Source organism: Styela clava, chromosome 3 (assembly GCF_964204865.1).
Source record: "Styela clava chromosome 3, kaStyClav1.hap1.2, whole genome shotgun sequence".
Lineage (NCBI taxonomy): Eukaryota > Metazoa > Chordata > Ascidiacea > Stolidobranchia > Styelidae > Styela > Styela clava.
The window spans coordinates 463,129-478,441 of NC_135252.1; the positions used below are offsets into that span (position 1 = coordinate 463,129).

At 36.5% G+C, this 15,313-nt stretch overlaps 1 protein-coding gene across 1 annotated transcript; it reads left to right on the forward strand.

Moving 5' to 3' along the window:
- Nucleotides 1-458: 458 nt before the first annotated feature.
- Nucleotides 459-3,320, forward strand: LOC144420791 (uncharacterized). The gene is made up of 2 exons (XM_078110440.1): nt 459-1,515; nt 1,585-3,320. The coding sequence occupies exons 1-2, from the start codon at nt 459-461 to the stop codon at nt 3,318-3,320; spliced, it is 2,793 nt and encodes a 930-aa protein (XP_077966566.1).
- Nucleotides 3,321-15,313: the final 11,993 nt, after the last annotated feature.

The following is a 15,313-nucleotide window of genomic DNA, read 5'->3' on the forward strand; positions in this document are numbered from 1 at the left end:
AATACAAAGGTTTCTCTGCTTATTGGAACTGATTGTCCATATGCTCATTATGTGTTGGAAGTTCGAACTGGAAACAAGAAGCAGCCATTTGCACAAAAATCTCCATTGGGATGGTCGATTATCGGACCATCAGTGAATATTCCATCAACACACAAGATCCATGTCAACTTTGTGAAGTCTGATATGCTACTTGAAGAAGAGATTAGAAGAACATGGTACACTGATTTTGAAGATGAGATTGGAGATTTGACATTTCCAACCTCAAAAGAAGATAGACATGTTCTAAATTCTCTGAAGAGCTCTGTAGAGCATTTCGATGGGCATTTCCCAATACCTTTACCTTGGCGTCCTGGAGCACAGCTGCCAAGTGGAAGTCATTCATTGGCTGAACGCAGACTGGAGTATCTCCAGAAACGTTTTCTAAAAATGATGATTTGAGAGAGAAATACACAGAAAAAATGCAGGAATATATTACAAAAGGTTTTGCGAAAAAGCTTTCGCAAGAAGAAGATATCCCTGCAGGTCCTGTTTGGTATTTGTGCCACCACCCGGTGTGTACCCCAAATAAACCGAAAGTGCGTATTGTATTTGATTGTGCTGCAATTTATAAAGGTATTTCTCTCAATGGCACTCTCATGCCTGGACCAGACTTTGTGTCAAGCCTTATTGGTGTGTTGACTCAATTTCGTAAGGGACTCATAGCTTTAGTTGCTGATATTGAAGCTATGTTTCATCAAATTATAGTTAAGAAAGAAGATTGCAATGCTTTGCGATTTCTTTGGTGGCCAAATGGTGACATTTCAAAGAAGGCGGAATTATATTCCATGGAACGTCATATATTTGGAGCTTGCAGTTCACCTTGCATTGCTTCATTCTGCTTGAAGGAAACCGGGAAACGATTTGGTCATGAATTTGATAAAAGAATTTGTGAGATTGTTGAAAACGGATTTTATGTAGATGACTGTCTTACATCTTCTGATAGTGATGAAGATGCAATAGACACAAAAACACAACTTTGTAAGTTGATGAAGAAGGGAGGTTTCAATCTAACAAAGTGGATTTCAAATAGTTCCACTGTGATGGCCAAAATTCCAGAATCTGAACAGACTAAGTCTATAAAGGATTTAGATTTGCATGAACCTCGAAAAGAGCGTGTTCTTGGAGTTTTTTGGAATGTGGATGCCGATGCTTTTCAATTTCGTTCAACTGTACCTAAGTTGAAGACATATACAAGAAGGACAATTTTATCTGCGGTTAATTCACTATTTGATCCTCTGGGAATGCTTGCTCCTGTGATTCTGGTAGCAAAAATGTTGCAACAAGAAATCATTGAAAAAGGATTAGGCTGGGATGAAGTAATTACAGAAGACAATGTCAAAGAATGGGACACTTGGTTCAACCAGCTCACTGAACTTGAATATATTTCGATTCCAAGATGCTTCAAGCCACAAGAGTTTGGAAATATCAAACATTGTCAGATACATCATTTCTCAGATGCTTCCAGCTTCGGTTATGGTATAGTTTCGTATTAAAGGGTGGTCGATGAAAATAACCAAATACACTGCTCCTTTTTGTGTGGTAAAGCAAAGGTGACTCCTCCGAGGGCTGAAAGCATTCCTAGACTTGAACTTGTCGCTGCTGTGCTAGCTGTAAAAGCAGACAAGTGGCTACGATTAAAGTTGGGTTATTCTGATTGTGAATCTGTATTTTGGACTGATTCAAGTGCAGTGCGTCAAAGCATATGCAATCCAAGAAAACGTTTTCGTACCTTTGTTGCAAATAGATTGGCCAAGATTCATCGACAGTCAAATCCGTCTCAATGGCGACATGTGTCTTCAAAAATCAATCTGGCTGATGACGCATCACGCGGCTTATCATTGAAAACACTCATCAATAAAAGTCGTTGGTTGCTTGCACCTGAATTTTTATGGAAGAATGAAGATAGTTGGCCATTAATTTGTGAAGATAAAACAGACTTGCCTGATGAATTTCAGCCAATAGAAAGAAAGAAAGTGGCAACAATTATTGCTTCGAATATTGACAAAATGGACAACTACATAAAAAGCTTTTCTGATTTACAAAGACTCAAGATTTCTACTGCATGGGTGTTACGATATAAAGGTTTTCTTCGTAACCACAATTCTGTTACCACAAGAAATATAACTGTGGAAGTAATGCAATATGCAGAGCAAGCACTTGTGAAATATGTCCAGCATCAAAATTACAAATCTGTCATGGATAATTTATCAGACAAAAGTGAAATTGGTGACAGGAAGGCTCGTCATGAGATGAAGAAAGCTGAGCATACAAAGTCAATTGCAAAACTGGATCCAATAATACCTGATGGAATTCTACGGATTGGGGGGAGGTTGGATAAAGCTCCTATTTCATTTGAAATGCGACATCCCATCATTTTTCCAAATGATCACCACTTAACCAGATTGATCTTTGACTTCTATCACAAGAAAGTTGGGCATTCAAGTGTTTCTCATACTTGGAATGTTATTCGTGAAAAATATTGGATCACAAGACCAAGAGCAACAATTCGGCATGAATTGAATAAATGTGTAACTTGTAGAAAAGCTAACACACGACAAGGAGAACGGTTAATGGCTGAACTGCCATCTGCTCGTCTAAAGGTTGGCCAACCACCATTCTATTCGACGGGAATTGACTTCTTCGGCCCATATTTGATCAAACGTGGAGGAAGTGGAATCAAAAGATATGGCTGCATATTTACATGCCTCACAACAAGAGCTGTTCATATTGAACTGGCTGAAGATTTGTCCACTGATGCTTTTATAAATGCTCTTAGGAGGTTTATGGCAAGAAGGTCAAAACCCTTTGAATTACACAGTGACAATGGCTCCAATTTTGTAGGAGCTCAACGAATATTGCGAGAAGAAATACAGAAGCTTGATCATACCAAATTAGATGGGTTCTTCAGAAAACAAGAAACACGCTGGTATTTCAATACTCCAACAGCCAGCAACCAAGGAGGTTCCTGGGAAATTTTAATTCGATCAATACGAAGAATTTTGAACAAGATGTTTTATAAATCTCCTGTAGTATCTCAAGATGTTCTGCACACTGCGCTTCTGGAGGCAGAATACATAATCAATTCAAGACCTTTGTGTCGGGTTTCTTTTGATCCGAGAGATAATGCACCATTATCCCCAAATCATCTACTTCTACAAAGACCAACGCCATGTATTTCACCTGGATTGTTCGAAAATCAAGATTTCTGCAGTGGCGTCGAGTTCAACTTCTTGCTGACGAGTTCTGGAGAAGATTCTGCAAAGAATATTTGCCAACCATAGCTATTCGTCAAAAATGGCCTGACAAGACAAGAAACTTCACTGTTGAGGACATAGTACTTGTGGTAAACAACAGTGTACCAAGAGGCAAATGGGGTGAATTATCAACACATATCCGGATAGATTTGACATAGTTCGTAATGTAGATGTCAAAACTAAATGGGGAGTACTGAGAAGACCAATCAACAAGTTATGTCTCATTCAAGAATCAAATGTGGAAGAAAAGTAATAAAAGGACTGAACTGTTTAAAACAGCTTTTTATGGACTGTTTATTCAAGATGAGAAATCTTGAAATTATTGCACATGTACATACAAGTTGAGATTTTGTCAATTTTTATTATTTGACCATAATTTCGTTTTCTGCAATTTTTGAACTTTTTGTTTTTAGGGGAAATGTATTTATTGTCCCAATGCATACATTTGGGGGGAGTTTATGTAAGTTCGAAAATTGGTATTATCTACTATCAATGGGGATTTCCCTAAAGTGAAACTACAAATAGAAAGTTCCAGATGTCAACACATGTTGCAATCGACTCTCGCTGGACAAGTCTAATCTTGCCTCGCTGTCACATGACTCGCTGCCGTGTTTTGACGGTAGTTGTTGCTTATTTATTCGCAAGGATTGTTTTTATGTGTTATATAAATTACGTTTAACGTTTGGTTGTAGGGATATTTAATTGCTCGTTCCTGAGGCTTATATTAATAGAACATATAACTGCTGTAACGTTTATTGTAGAATTTTAAGTAATCTAGAAATAGACTATAATTTGATTGATTCCTGAACTGAATTTGAAGAAGTTATTTCTATATATTCTAAAGTTGAATTTGTTATTGCCTGGCTAAAAAACGTTTCGGTAAGATTGTAATTTTTGTTTTACATTACTGGTTTATGATAATATTTTCCTCATACTGTCATAGTGCTGTCTTGGTTTGATATTAATTTGTGATCAACATGACTTGTTAGTGTTCGAATATTATTTACTTTAATTGATAATTTAAGATTACAAGTGCTTCAATGCATTATTGTTTCATAGGATTGAATTTGAATATTTTTATTTAAATTCAGAAAACCGCAACATACGCAACATTTGGATCATAACGCATCATTCTGTCATTACGTAATACCACACATCTACACCTCTTTAACCTCATTCAACATTGTGAACTGTTTTACTGGATTCATTTCAATATATCAAATTTCATTGAACAACATCATTCTTTTGATATTTGTGGCACTGGAGGACACACTGAGAGTTGCGCGTTTTCGAATAGTTTTCCAAGAATCAAAGAACAGCCAGATATTTCAGTCACCCCCTTATGCGACACCTGTATTTGCCAGGATACATAGAAAAGGTGTTACATGGCGGTCTCCGGTAATTAGGAACTCCATGCGCGCTTCCCGTCGCGTCTGGAGGGAAGGAAGGCCTGGTGTGGACTTTCTAACCGTTGTTGTGTTTGCGTATATGTTTCATGATTAAACCTCATCAAAAGTTTGCATGTTCCTCTATAATTTAACTACTAAAGTTAATCAAGTCTTTTATAAACGTTGTTACACCGATTTTCAGTTCTTCCGAAGTGTTTACTTTTAGTCCATCACAAATGAAATATTGTAACAGGATTTAACACTTACTGCATAGATTCATTATTCCTCGATGTACAACGTGACCTTATTATATTTCATCAATTGCTCGGATGGCGAAAATTCTATTAGAGTATTCTACTGAATGGGCACTGTAATTTTATTGCGTATGCCATAGGGTGTCCATAAAGTACTTTTTTTAATTAAAAAGGGAATTTATCGATGCCATATTTTGTTTTGGCTCTCTCAGATGTATTAAATGAAGTAAAAATACATAAATAATTACTGATTCAATACAAAAAAAACTGGTTAGGTATTTTTTTGAGGGACTTTATGCACACCATGTATATATAAAAGCAAACTAAATATGGCAAAATGATCTTCAAGTTGTAGCAATTTCCATATTAGTGGAACACCCAATAGTTATTCAATTATATTTAGACAATATGCATATAATGATATAAAATTCTGATTTAAATGTTAACTTGCAAACCCTTGAGCTGTATTGTCGGAACCCTGGTTGAAAACCATTGCAATACAGCATATTGTCTCATTTTTGTAGATTTGGTAAGAGGACGTCTTATCGGGAAATTTTAGCAAATTCTTGGTTGTGTAGGTATTTTACATACTTCTGTGGGTATCATTCTTTACGGTGACCGTACATTTGAACCCACTTACATTTGAACCCATGTGTATATCCGCGGGTTCAATCTACATACATGGACTAAAACCCATGGGTTAGGGTTAGTATGGGTTCAAATATCCGCAAAACGGAAAAAAAATTCATAGGTGCAATTGTCGTGAGTTCAAATTTACGGAAACCCTTCTTCACTTGTTTCTGCCACGGCTTAGATGGTGGCACCGTTCCCATCAGGATGTGGGGCATGATGCAGTCAAGTGTATGTATAATAAGATGCAAGTAGTACTGCTCATGTTTGTGTTAGTCAGATTGATGGAGTAGGTAAACTGAAACCATTCGGTTATTACATGTATCGCCAATAACACCAATTACTTCAACAATCGTCACGCTCATAATTACCTCACAAGTTCACATTGATAATAAGTAAATAAAAATACCGTTTACTTGAAAATATATCATGGCCAGTTACACGTCTCATTGCGGAAGGTTTTTAACACAGCAATAGAAGGTCCATGTGCGCCGTAATTTAAGGTAATCTGGCGATAGTTCGCAGGCGTAAATTAATGCGGCCCGCACGTTACCGGAAATGTGTTTATTTTTCCCGCAAGTACATAAAGTTTGCCGACCACTGGCTTAGTACGATTAGTCACACCGCCGCACCTGTCAATCTACTGGAAAAGAAAAATAAGAACACCACGAAGAAAGAAAATGCACTGCACATAGAAAACAATATAAATACAAAAAACGATAAAGTAACTGAACATGGACTGGTAACCAAGCAAGAGGCTATGATTGTCGTATGATCAAGCAGTCTTATAGTTTTTCCTTCCCCCAGGATAAATATGTAAGATCTTACCTTATCTCATAACCGACATGGAATGGTAACAAGGCGAGCACATGTAGTGCGCCATATGAATAAGCTATCTTATGGGCTTTCCATTCCTCCGGGATACATTCAGGTTTGTTGCAAAATGTACGTAAATATCACTATATAAAGTTTGAAGTTTTTAGTGACCAATCAAAACACAATATGAAGCATATGATTGCAACCAGCCATATTCCCTTCGATAATAAACATAACACAAGCACGATATGAAGTTTCCATTTGACATAATTTATTATCCACTTTTGATTTATTGTGTGTTGTGTCTCGCACATGACATGCATTTATTAATGCTTTATATTCTTTTCAAATCCCACCAATGCTGCAATGGTGCCTGGCATGTTTTGTAATGTTTAATTACATTTCATTTTACTGACGAGTTCCAAGGTACATGAAGCCCTAAAAGAGGTAGCTCAGTCTCAGTCTTGTTGTAGTTCTGAACAATTACGGTGAGACCCAAACTTCAATATTTCCGAATTATTAAAATGTTCGAATATTGATAAATTTTGATATATTGATCAAATTTGTTGATACAGGGGTGTCACTGCGGACGCTTGAACACGAATTGGACATTTGATTCCTTCGGTCGCTTAAGAAATTTGCAGTTACTAATCTAGTAGCATCAGAAAATGTCATATACGTACGTAAGTAGCACCCAATCAATAGTTGCCCATTCATGGTTACAGTTTTTGTTTTTATTTTCAAGAATGCGATTGAAGTCTGAAGTCAAAATTTTATATTCATTGCACAGGTGCAACTAGCAATTCAACTAGTACCATTTCCTTAACTCATATACGGAGGCCTCAAAATTATTTCAGGTCAGCACGAGTATCTGCAGGGTCTGATTTTATGAAAATTGGGGTCGCGAAAAAAAAGTATGGGAACCACTTGAACTAATATATATGGCATCTATGTGGGCGCAAGCGACATTTGTCATGAGTTAGAACAATTGCAGTCAAAGCATGTTCCAAAAATTTATCTTGGGGATGGCAGCGTCCCACTTCGAGGCAAATTCGGTTCCGATTTATATTTACAAAATGTTGAAATTCAAACATGGCGTGTTGGCTGAAGTGGTTGACAACTAGTTCGTGAATTTATGTGTAGCCCAGGGATACAGCGCTCGCGTGGTGGGTAGTGTAGCTGTTTTCTCAATACGTCCAGTTCTATTATCAACTCGTTGAAAAAATTGCTGGGTCGATTCTTTGGATCATCCCGTTTATTGACAGAAAGGGGGATTTCTTTGATTTGTTTGAAATAACACCACGGCTGAAATCCCCTCCTTACAATAAAAGAATCAGCGAATCTAGTTTGTCAAAAATGGACGGGTATTTTCCGGACGAATTCCACCAAACTATATTTTATGTGATTTTTTTAAAGCAGCGTAATCGAACAGAATGGAGAATGATTCAAATGAACATGACCTTCGTTAAATTGCATTTGCAATTCTTTTTTTATATATTATCTATAAATATTTAGCTCAATATCAGATAGCAATAGCTAATAAAAATATTCCAATCAAATAGAGCTATTGTTATTGAAAAGAGTACGGAGTATATATACTTAAACGATATCTCTATTTATGCAAAACAATGTGCAAAACAATGGACAAACGCTTTTAACTGCATTTGAATGCAGTTTGAACTTTAAAGTATACCAAAAACTAAGTTATCAATGTTTTTGAGGCATCATCTCTCGGATCTTCAAAGTTGCCATTTAAAAACTACCTGATATACTAATAGTTTTGTGGGACTTCAAAATTTGAAGGGCGCTGGGATTTGCATATTTCAGAGAGAAAAAAGATACTGAAACGGCTTAATCATGTGACAAAACATGGCATATCGCCTGGTTGTCAGTCCATGTTTGGTATAGGATTAGTTGGCCAGTTATAATTTTCCAGATGTATGGTCTTGATTGTGGGGAAAGCCGTAACGACCAGCGCTTACATGAAACACCTTATGGGAGTCCTGCAACACTCTCGCATATAATTATTCCCGCGTGGGATTCGAACCTACGCAGGTTAATTAGAGGTTCTGTGACGAGCGTATTCTGAGTGTTCAGCATGATGCACCACAACACCGAGCCAGAGAGCTTTGCTCAACATTATCATCCGTTCTGGACAATCTCAATAGGGCGCTGGGTCATATTGTATCTCTAATTCTATAAAACCGTGTACAAACGCTTTTATCCGCAATTTAATGAAGTGTGATAAACAAATGGCTTGACATGTCGACGTTTTTGAGGCATCATATCATATTTCCAAAATTGCAATTTGTCCTTAGTTCTCCACCTTCTCAACCATCATTTTCTTTAACTTTGCACAAAATTAGATTTCCCATTTATGAAGTCCAATTTCGCTCTTTCCACCAGCCGACCAAAATGCGGTGGGTTTCGATTGCAGCTTGCAGAATAGCCTAGGTAGGCTCTCAGATGCTAAAAATGACTTCTATGAATGGACATTTTTCTGAAAAATTGCTCGAGCTCACCAACGCTTATTTGAATTCACTAAGTGAAAAATATGAGAAATTGCATTAGCCTGTATCGACTGTATTTTCTGTTTTTTATTTACAGAAAAACCAGAATCTAATCTTATACGTAAACCTCATATCAACAAAATTGTTGTCATTGCAGCAGCATACTACATTAATGCAATTTATCTGACTGGAATGAGTAAATTACGTTTAATTACGTAACAATAATTAACCAATTGCAGCACAAGCTTTGTTTATTCTATTTGTTTACGTCTGTGTTTACTTCTGAGCATGGGTGAAATCGGTTTGCTTCACATGTAGTTGTTGGATCATTTAACATAGCTGTATGAAAAATAATGTTAAATATTAATGTTGTAAGAAAACTTAAATGGGGAAAGATTTGATGTAATTAGTTTTCAAAAATAATTGCAATTACTATATTTTAGACATAAATTTAGATTAATTCACGAAATGCAAGATGACATTTATATATATGTGAAAACCATCATTTCAAAAAAGAATCATATCCACTATCAGATTTAATTAATATGACAAAGTTACAACTCACCAAACAGCAAGGTTCTTTTATAGATAGCAAAAACAGAAAAAGTGTTATAATAGAGGTTATAGCATTGTTTATTTAACAATGATGTATGAGGTAAAGTGACACAAATATATTAACAAGTCTTAACACAGACGCAACATTATTATTCATTTACAGGTGTCTTTTTATATTAATTTTATCATTGCAACAAAAGTCTACATCAGTGAACAAGTCGGAGGTTGGTTTGGTCACTGGGACTAAACCCAGTCATCATTTCGGCCCTGGGTCATGATATATGGCCTAGGTTTAAGGTGGTTTTAAAAAAGTTTGGGATGGATTCTTAAAGAAATTTGATTATCGATCTATATTCAACCGCATTAGAGTCACCACCATCCTGATTTATTTTTATTTCAGATTTCTGGATCGTTAATTTATGACTACAAAACATTTTTCGCAAACAGAATCGTATGCGGGAAGAGACTAAATTGCAAATCTACTTCTCGTATATCACCAAAAACTTTTTGCACCCCCGAGAAATGAACTAATCAATTGTTATGTTACGTCTTCAACAATGTTAGAGCAACTTTGACAACAATTGCATAACGATATTCAGAAACGCGAGTCACAAAAGAGCGCAGACAGCCGTAAAAAAAATTGTGAGGCTTTTTTGTTTGGTTCTCGTAAGAGGGATGGTTTCAATTTGTAATTGAGCATAATTGCCAAGTCGAATTTCAACAAGATTTGTCGACGTAGAAAATCCAAATCGTTGACCCGATAATAACAATTTTGATCATTTTTATTGCAAATTCTATTCTTCAATTTCATCAACTCGCCGCCGTTAGTAGTCCGATTTAATTTTAAATGGAGTCTATACGGGTCGTAGTACTTAATGTGGTGTGCCCATTCGACAACGGTGAGGCTGCCATAGAGGATGCGGTCCGTCGGAAGCATTCACAGTATGAAGAGTTATTTCACTCCATTTCTCTTGCGACTGACAAGATGATGGAGTTCCGCGTTTTTTTTGGGTTGGTTCCTTCCCTTGGCAATTATGCCGTGTGGAACCAGACCCTTTGGGTGTGCGACTATGGGGGTCTCCGGTAATTAAGATCTCCATGCGCGTTTCCCGTCGCGTCTGGAAGGAAGGAAGGCCTGGTGTCGACTTTCTAACCGTTGCTGTGTTTGCGTATATGTTTCATAATTAAACCTCATCAAAAGTTTGCATTTTCCTCTATAATTTAACTACTAAAGTTAATCAAGTCTTTTAAAAGCGTTCTTACACCGATTTTCAGTTATTCCGAAGTGTTCACTTTTAGTCCATCACAAATGATATATTGTAACAAGATTTAACACTTACTGCATAGATTCATTATTCCTCGATCTACAACGTGACCTTATTATATTTCATCAATTGCTCGAATGGCGAAAATTCGATTAGAGTATTCTACTGAATGGGCACGGTAATTTTATTTCGTATGCCATAGGGTGTCCATAAAGTACTTGTTTTAATTGAAAAGGGAATTTATCGATGCCATATTTTGTTTTGGCTCTCTCAGATGTATTAAATGAAGTAAAAATACATAAATAATTACTGATTAAATACAAAAAAACCTGGTTAGGTAATTTTGTGGAGGACTTTATGCACACCATGTATATATAAAAGCAAACTAAATATGGCAAAATGATCTTCAAGTTGTAGCCATTTCCATATTAGTGGAACACCCAATAGTTATTCAATTATATTTATACAATATGCATATAATGATATAAAATTCTGATTTAAATGTTAATTTGCAAACGCTCGAGCTGTATTGTCGGAACCCTGGTTGAAAACCATTGCAATACAGCATATTGTCTCATTTTTGTAGATTTGGTAAGAGGACGTCTTATCGGGAAATTTTAGCAAATTCTTGGTTGTGTAGGCATTTTAAATACTTCTGTGGGTATCATTCTTTACGGTGACCGTACATTTGAACCAACGTACATTTAAACCCATGTGTATATCCGCGGGTTCAATCTACATACATAGGCTAAAACCCATGGGTTAGGGTTAGTATGGGTTCAAATATCCGCAAAACGGAAAAACATTTCATAGATACAATTGTCGTGGGTTCAAATGTACGTGGGTTCAAATTTACGAAAACCCTTCTTCACTTGTTTCTTCCACGGCTTAAATGGTGGCACCGTTCCCATCAGGATGTGGGGCATGATGCAGTCAAGTGTATGTATAATAAGATGCAAGTAGTACTGCTCATGTTTGTGTTAGATTGATGGAGTAGGTAAACTGAAACCATTCGGTTATTACGTGTACCGCCAATAACACCAAATACTTCAACAATCGTCACGCTCATAATTACCTCACAAGTTCACAATGATAATAATAAATAAAAATAACGTTTACTTGAAAATATATCATGGCCAGTTACACGTCTCATTGCGGAAGGTTTTTAACACAGCAATAGAAGGTCCATGTGCGCCCTAATTTAAGTTAATGTGGCGATAGTTCGCAGGCGTAAATTAATGCGGCCCGCACGTTACCGGAAATGTGTTTATTTTTCCCGCAAGTACAAAAAGTTTGCCGACCACTGGCTGAGTACGATTAGTCACACCGCCGCACCTGTTAATCTACTGAAAAAAAAATAAGAACACCATGAAGAAAGTAAATGCACTGCACATAGAAAACAATATAAATACAAAATACGATAAAGTAACTGGACATGGACTGGTAACCAAGCAAGAGGCTATGATTGTCGTATGATCAAGCAGTCTTATAGTTTTCCCTTCCCCCAGGATAAATATGTAAGATCTTTCCTTATCTCATACCCGACATGGAATGGTAACAAGGCGAGCACATGTAGTGCGCCATATGAATAAGCTATCTTATGGACTTTCCATTCCCCCGGGATACATTCAGGTTTGTTGCAAAATGTACGTAAATATCACTATATAAAGTTTGAAATTTTTAGTGACCAATCAAAACACAATATGAAGCATATGATTGCCACCAGCCATATTCCCTTCGATAATAAATATAGCACAAGCATGATATGAAGTTTCCATTTGACATAATATATTATCCACTTTTGATTTATTGTGTGTTGTGTCTTGCACATGACTTGCATTTATCAATGCTTTATATTCTTTTCAAATCCCACCAATGTTGCAATGGTGCCTGGCATGTTTAGTAATGTTTAATTACATTTCATTTTACTGTCGAGTTCCAAGGTACATGAATCCCTAAAAGAGGTAGCTCAGTCTCCGTCTTGTTGTAGTTCTGAACAATTACGGTGAGACCCAAACTTCAATATTTCCGAATTATTAAAATGTTCGAATATTGATAAATTTTGATATATTGATCAAATTTGTTGATACAGGGGTGTCACTGCGGACGCTTGAACACGAATTGGACATTTGATTCCTTCGGTCGCTTAAGAAATTTGCAGTTACTAATCTAGTACCATCAGAAAATGTCATATACGTACATAAGTAGCACCCAATCAATAGTTGCCCATTCATGGTTACAGTTTTTGTTTTTATTTTCAAGAATGCGATTGAAGTCTTAAGTCAAAATTTTATATTCATTGCACAGGTGCAACTAGCAATTCAACTAGTACCATTTCCTTAACTCATATACGGAGGCCTCAGAATTATTTCAGGTCAGCACGAGTATCTGCAGGCTCTGATTTTATGAAAATTGGGGTCGCGAAAAAAAAGTTTGGGAACCACTTGAACTAATATATATGGCATCTATGTGGGCGCAAGCGACATTTGTCATGAGTTAGAACAATTGCAGTCAAAGCATGTTCCAAAAATGTATCTTGGGGATGGCAGCGTCCCACTTCGAGGCAAATTCGATTCCGAATTATATTTACAAAATGTTGAAATTCAAACATGGCATGTTGGCTGAAGTGGTTGACAACTAGAATTTATGTGTAGCCCATGGATACAGCGCTCGCGTGGTGGGTAGTGTAGCTGTTTTCTCAATACGTCCAGTTCTATTATCAACTCGTTGAAAAAATTGCTGGGTCGATTCTTTGGATCATCCCGTTTATTGACAGAAGGGGGATTTCTTTGATTTGTTTGAAATAACGCCACGGCTGAAATCCCCTCCTTACAATAAAAGAATCAGCGAATCTAGTTTATCAAAAATGGACGGGTATTTTCCGGACGAATTCCACCAAACTATATTTTATGTGATTTTTCTAAAGCAGCGTAATCGAACAGAATGAAGAATGATTCAAATAAACATGACCCTCGTTAATTTGCATTTGCAATTCTTTTTAATATATTATCTATAAATATTTAGCTCAATATCAGATGGCAATAGCTAATAAAAATATTCCAATCAAATAGAGCTATTGTTATTGAAAAGAGTACGGAGTATATATACTTAAGAACTACTAATCTGAAATGAGATTTAATCAGCATCAATCTTCTGTTAAAAACTACAATCTTCTCAGTTAAAATTATTTGAAATGCACAGAATGCAAGGCATAGCTATTTCCAAAGATTGACCTAGTAACTTGGTTCACAGGTTCATATTGAGACTTTTCGGTCCCGTGAAAAAGTGTGCAGCGACTATAGTTATGTCGTGCGTTTCCTCGACAATATGTATGTCATTTTAAACAGTCATCAAAGCTTATTCAAGCAGTATATGAAGGTTGAGCTTTGCATGAAAAACTAAAGTTGAATCTGCATTACTTCTCGCTTCATTCGAAGTGGGATATCTTTGTAATAGCTAGATGCCCCAAATAAAAATGGAATCCACATATTCGTGAAAGAGTATACGCTACAATGTTTTGTTTGCCGGGGGTGTGATACATAGTATTAAAATTCAGTCGTATTTTGCTCTCTATAGCTTGGAGTTTCTAAATATTTAATCCGCATTAGTATTGAACATTGGCACACAGTTTTTGATCAGTCACTAAAGTGAAATATCTGTCGTGCAAAAAGTGACTCGGTTTTCGAACTGCTTCATCTATTATAGCAGAGGCTTGTTTCTCTCCTATGGTATATCATGCACCAGTGGAAGACAAAATTCTGGAAAATAAAGCACAGGGAGACCTGCTAGGTAGCACACATCAGCTATTTATAAAAGTTTACATTGAAATCCAAGATTTCGTGTTATTATTTGTACATTGCTTGAATATAATCAAATATTCACAGTATCTGGTTTGTACGATGCGATGCCTTAGGCTAGTGGTTAGCCGCGCCCTTTTTTTAGCGTGTTCCAAAATTTTATCTAACCTTCTATAGCTAACAATAAAACAGATGATTGAGGCGAAAATATGTTTTATCCAAAACACCTTGAAAATACATGGGTGGAATTGCAATCTCTAAACAATAAATAAATGTAGATATCCAAAATAAGACGGGCAAGATCAAATCTAACAAATATTTCTACTTTTAATTAGCTTCATGCACTCTCCAAAAATTTTCTGTAAATAAAAGCGTTAATTTTCAGTTGTAGTCAATTTCATATTCTTTCAGAAAATACATCGATATCAGTTTTATAAAACCGGTTTCATTCAGAAATATGCCTTCACATTTTAAAAACTACCTGATATACTAATAGTTTTGTGAGACTTCGAAATTCGAGGGGCGCTGGGATTTACATATTTCAGAGAGAAAAAAGATACTGAAACGGCTTAATCATGTGACAAAACACGGCATATCGCCTGGTTGTCAGTCCATGCTTGGTATAGGATTAGTTGGCCAGTTATCAGTTTTCAGATGTATGGTCTTGATGGTGGAGAAAGCCGTAACGACCAGCGCTTACATGAAACACCTTATGGCGACAGGGAGTCTTGCAACACTCTCGCATATAATCATTCCCGCATGGGATTCGAACTTACGCAGGTTAATCAGAGGTTCTGTGACGAGC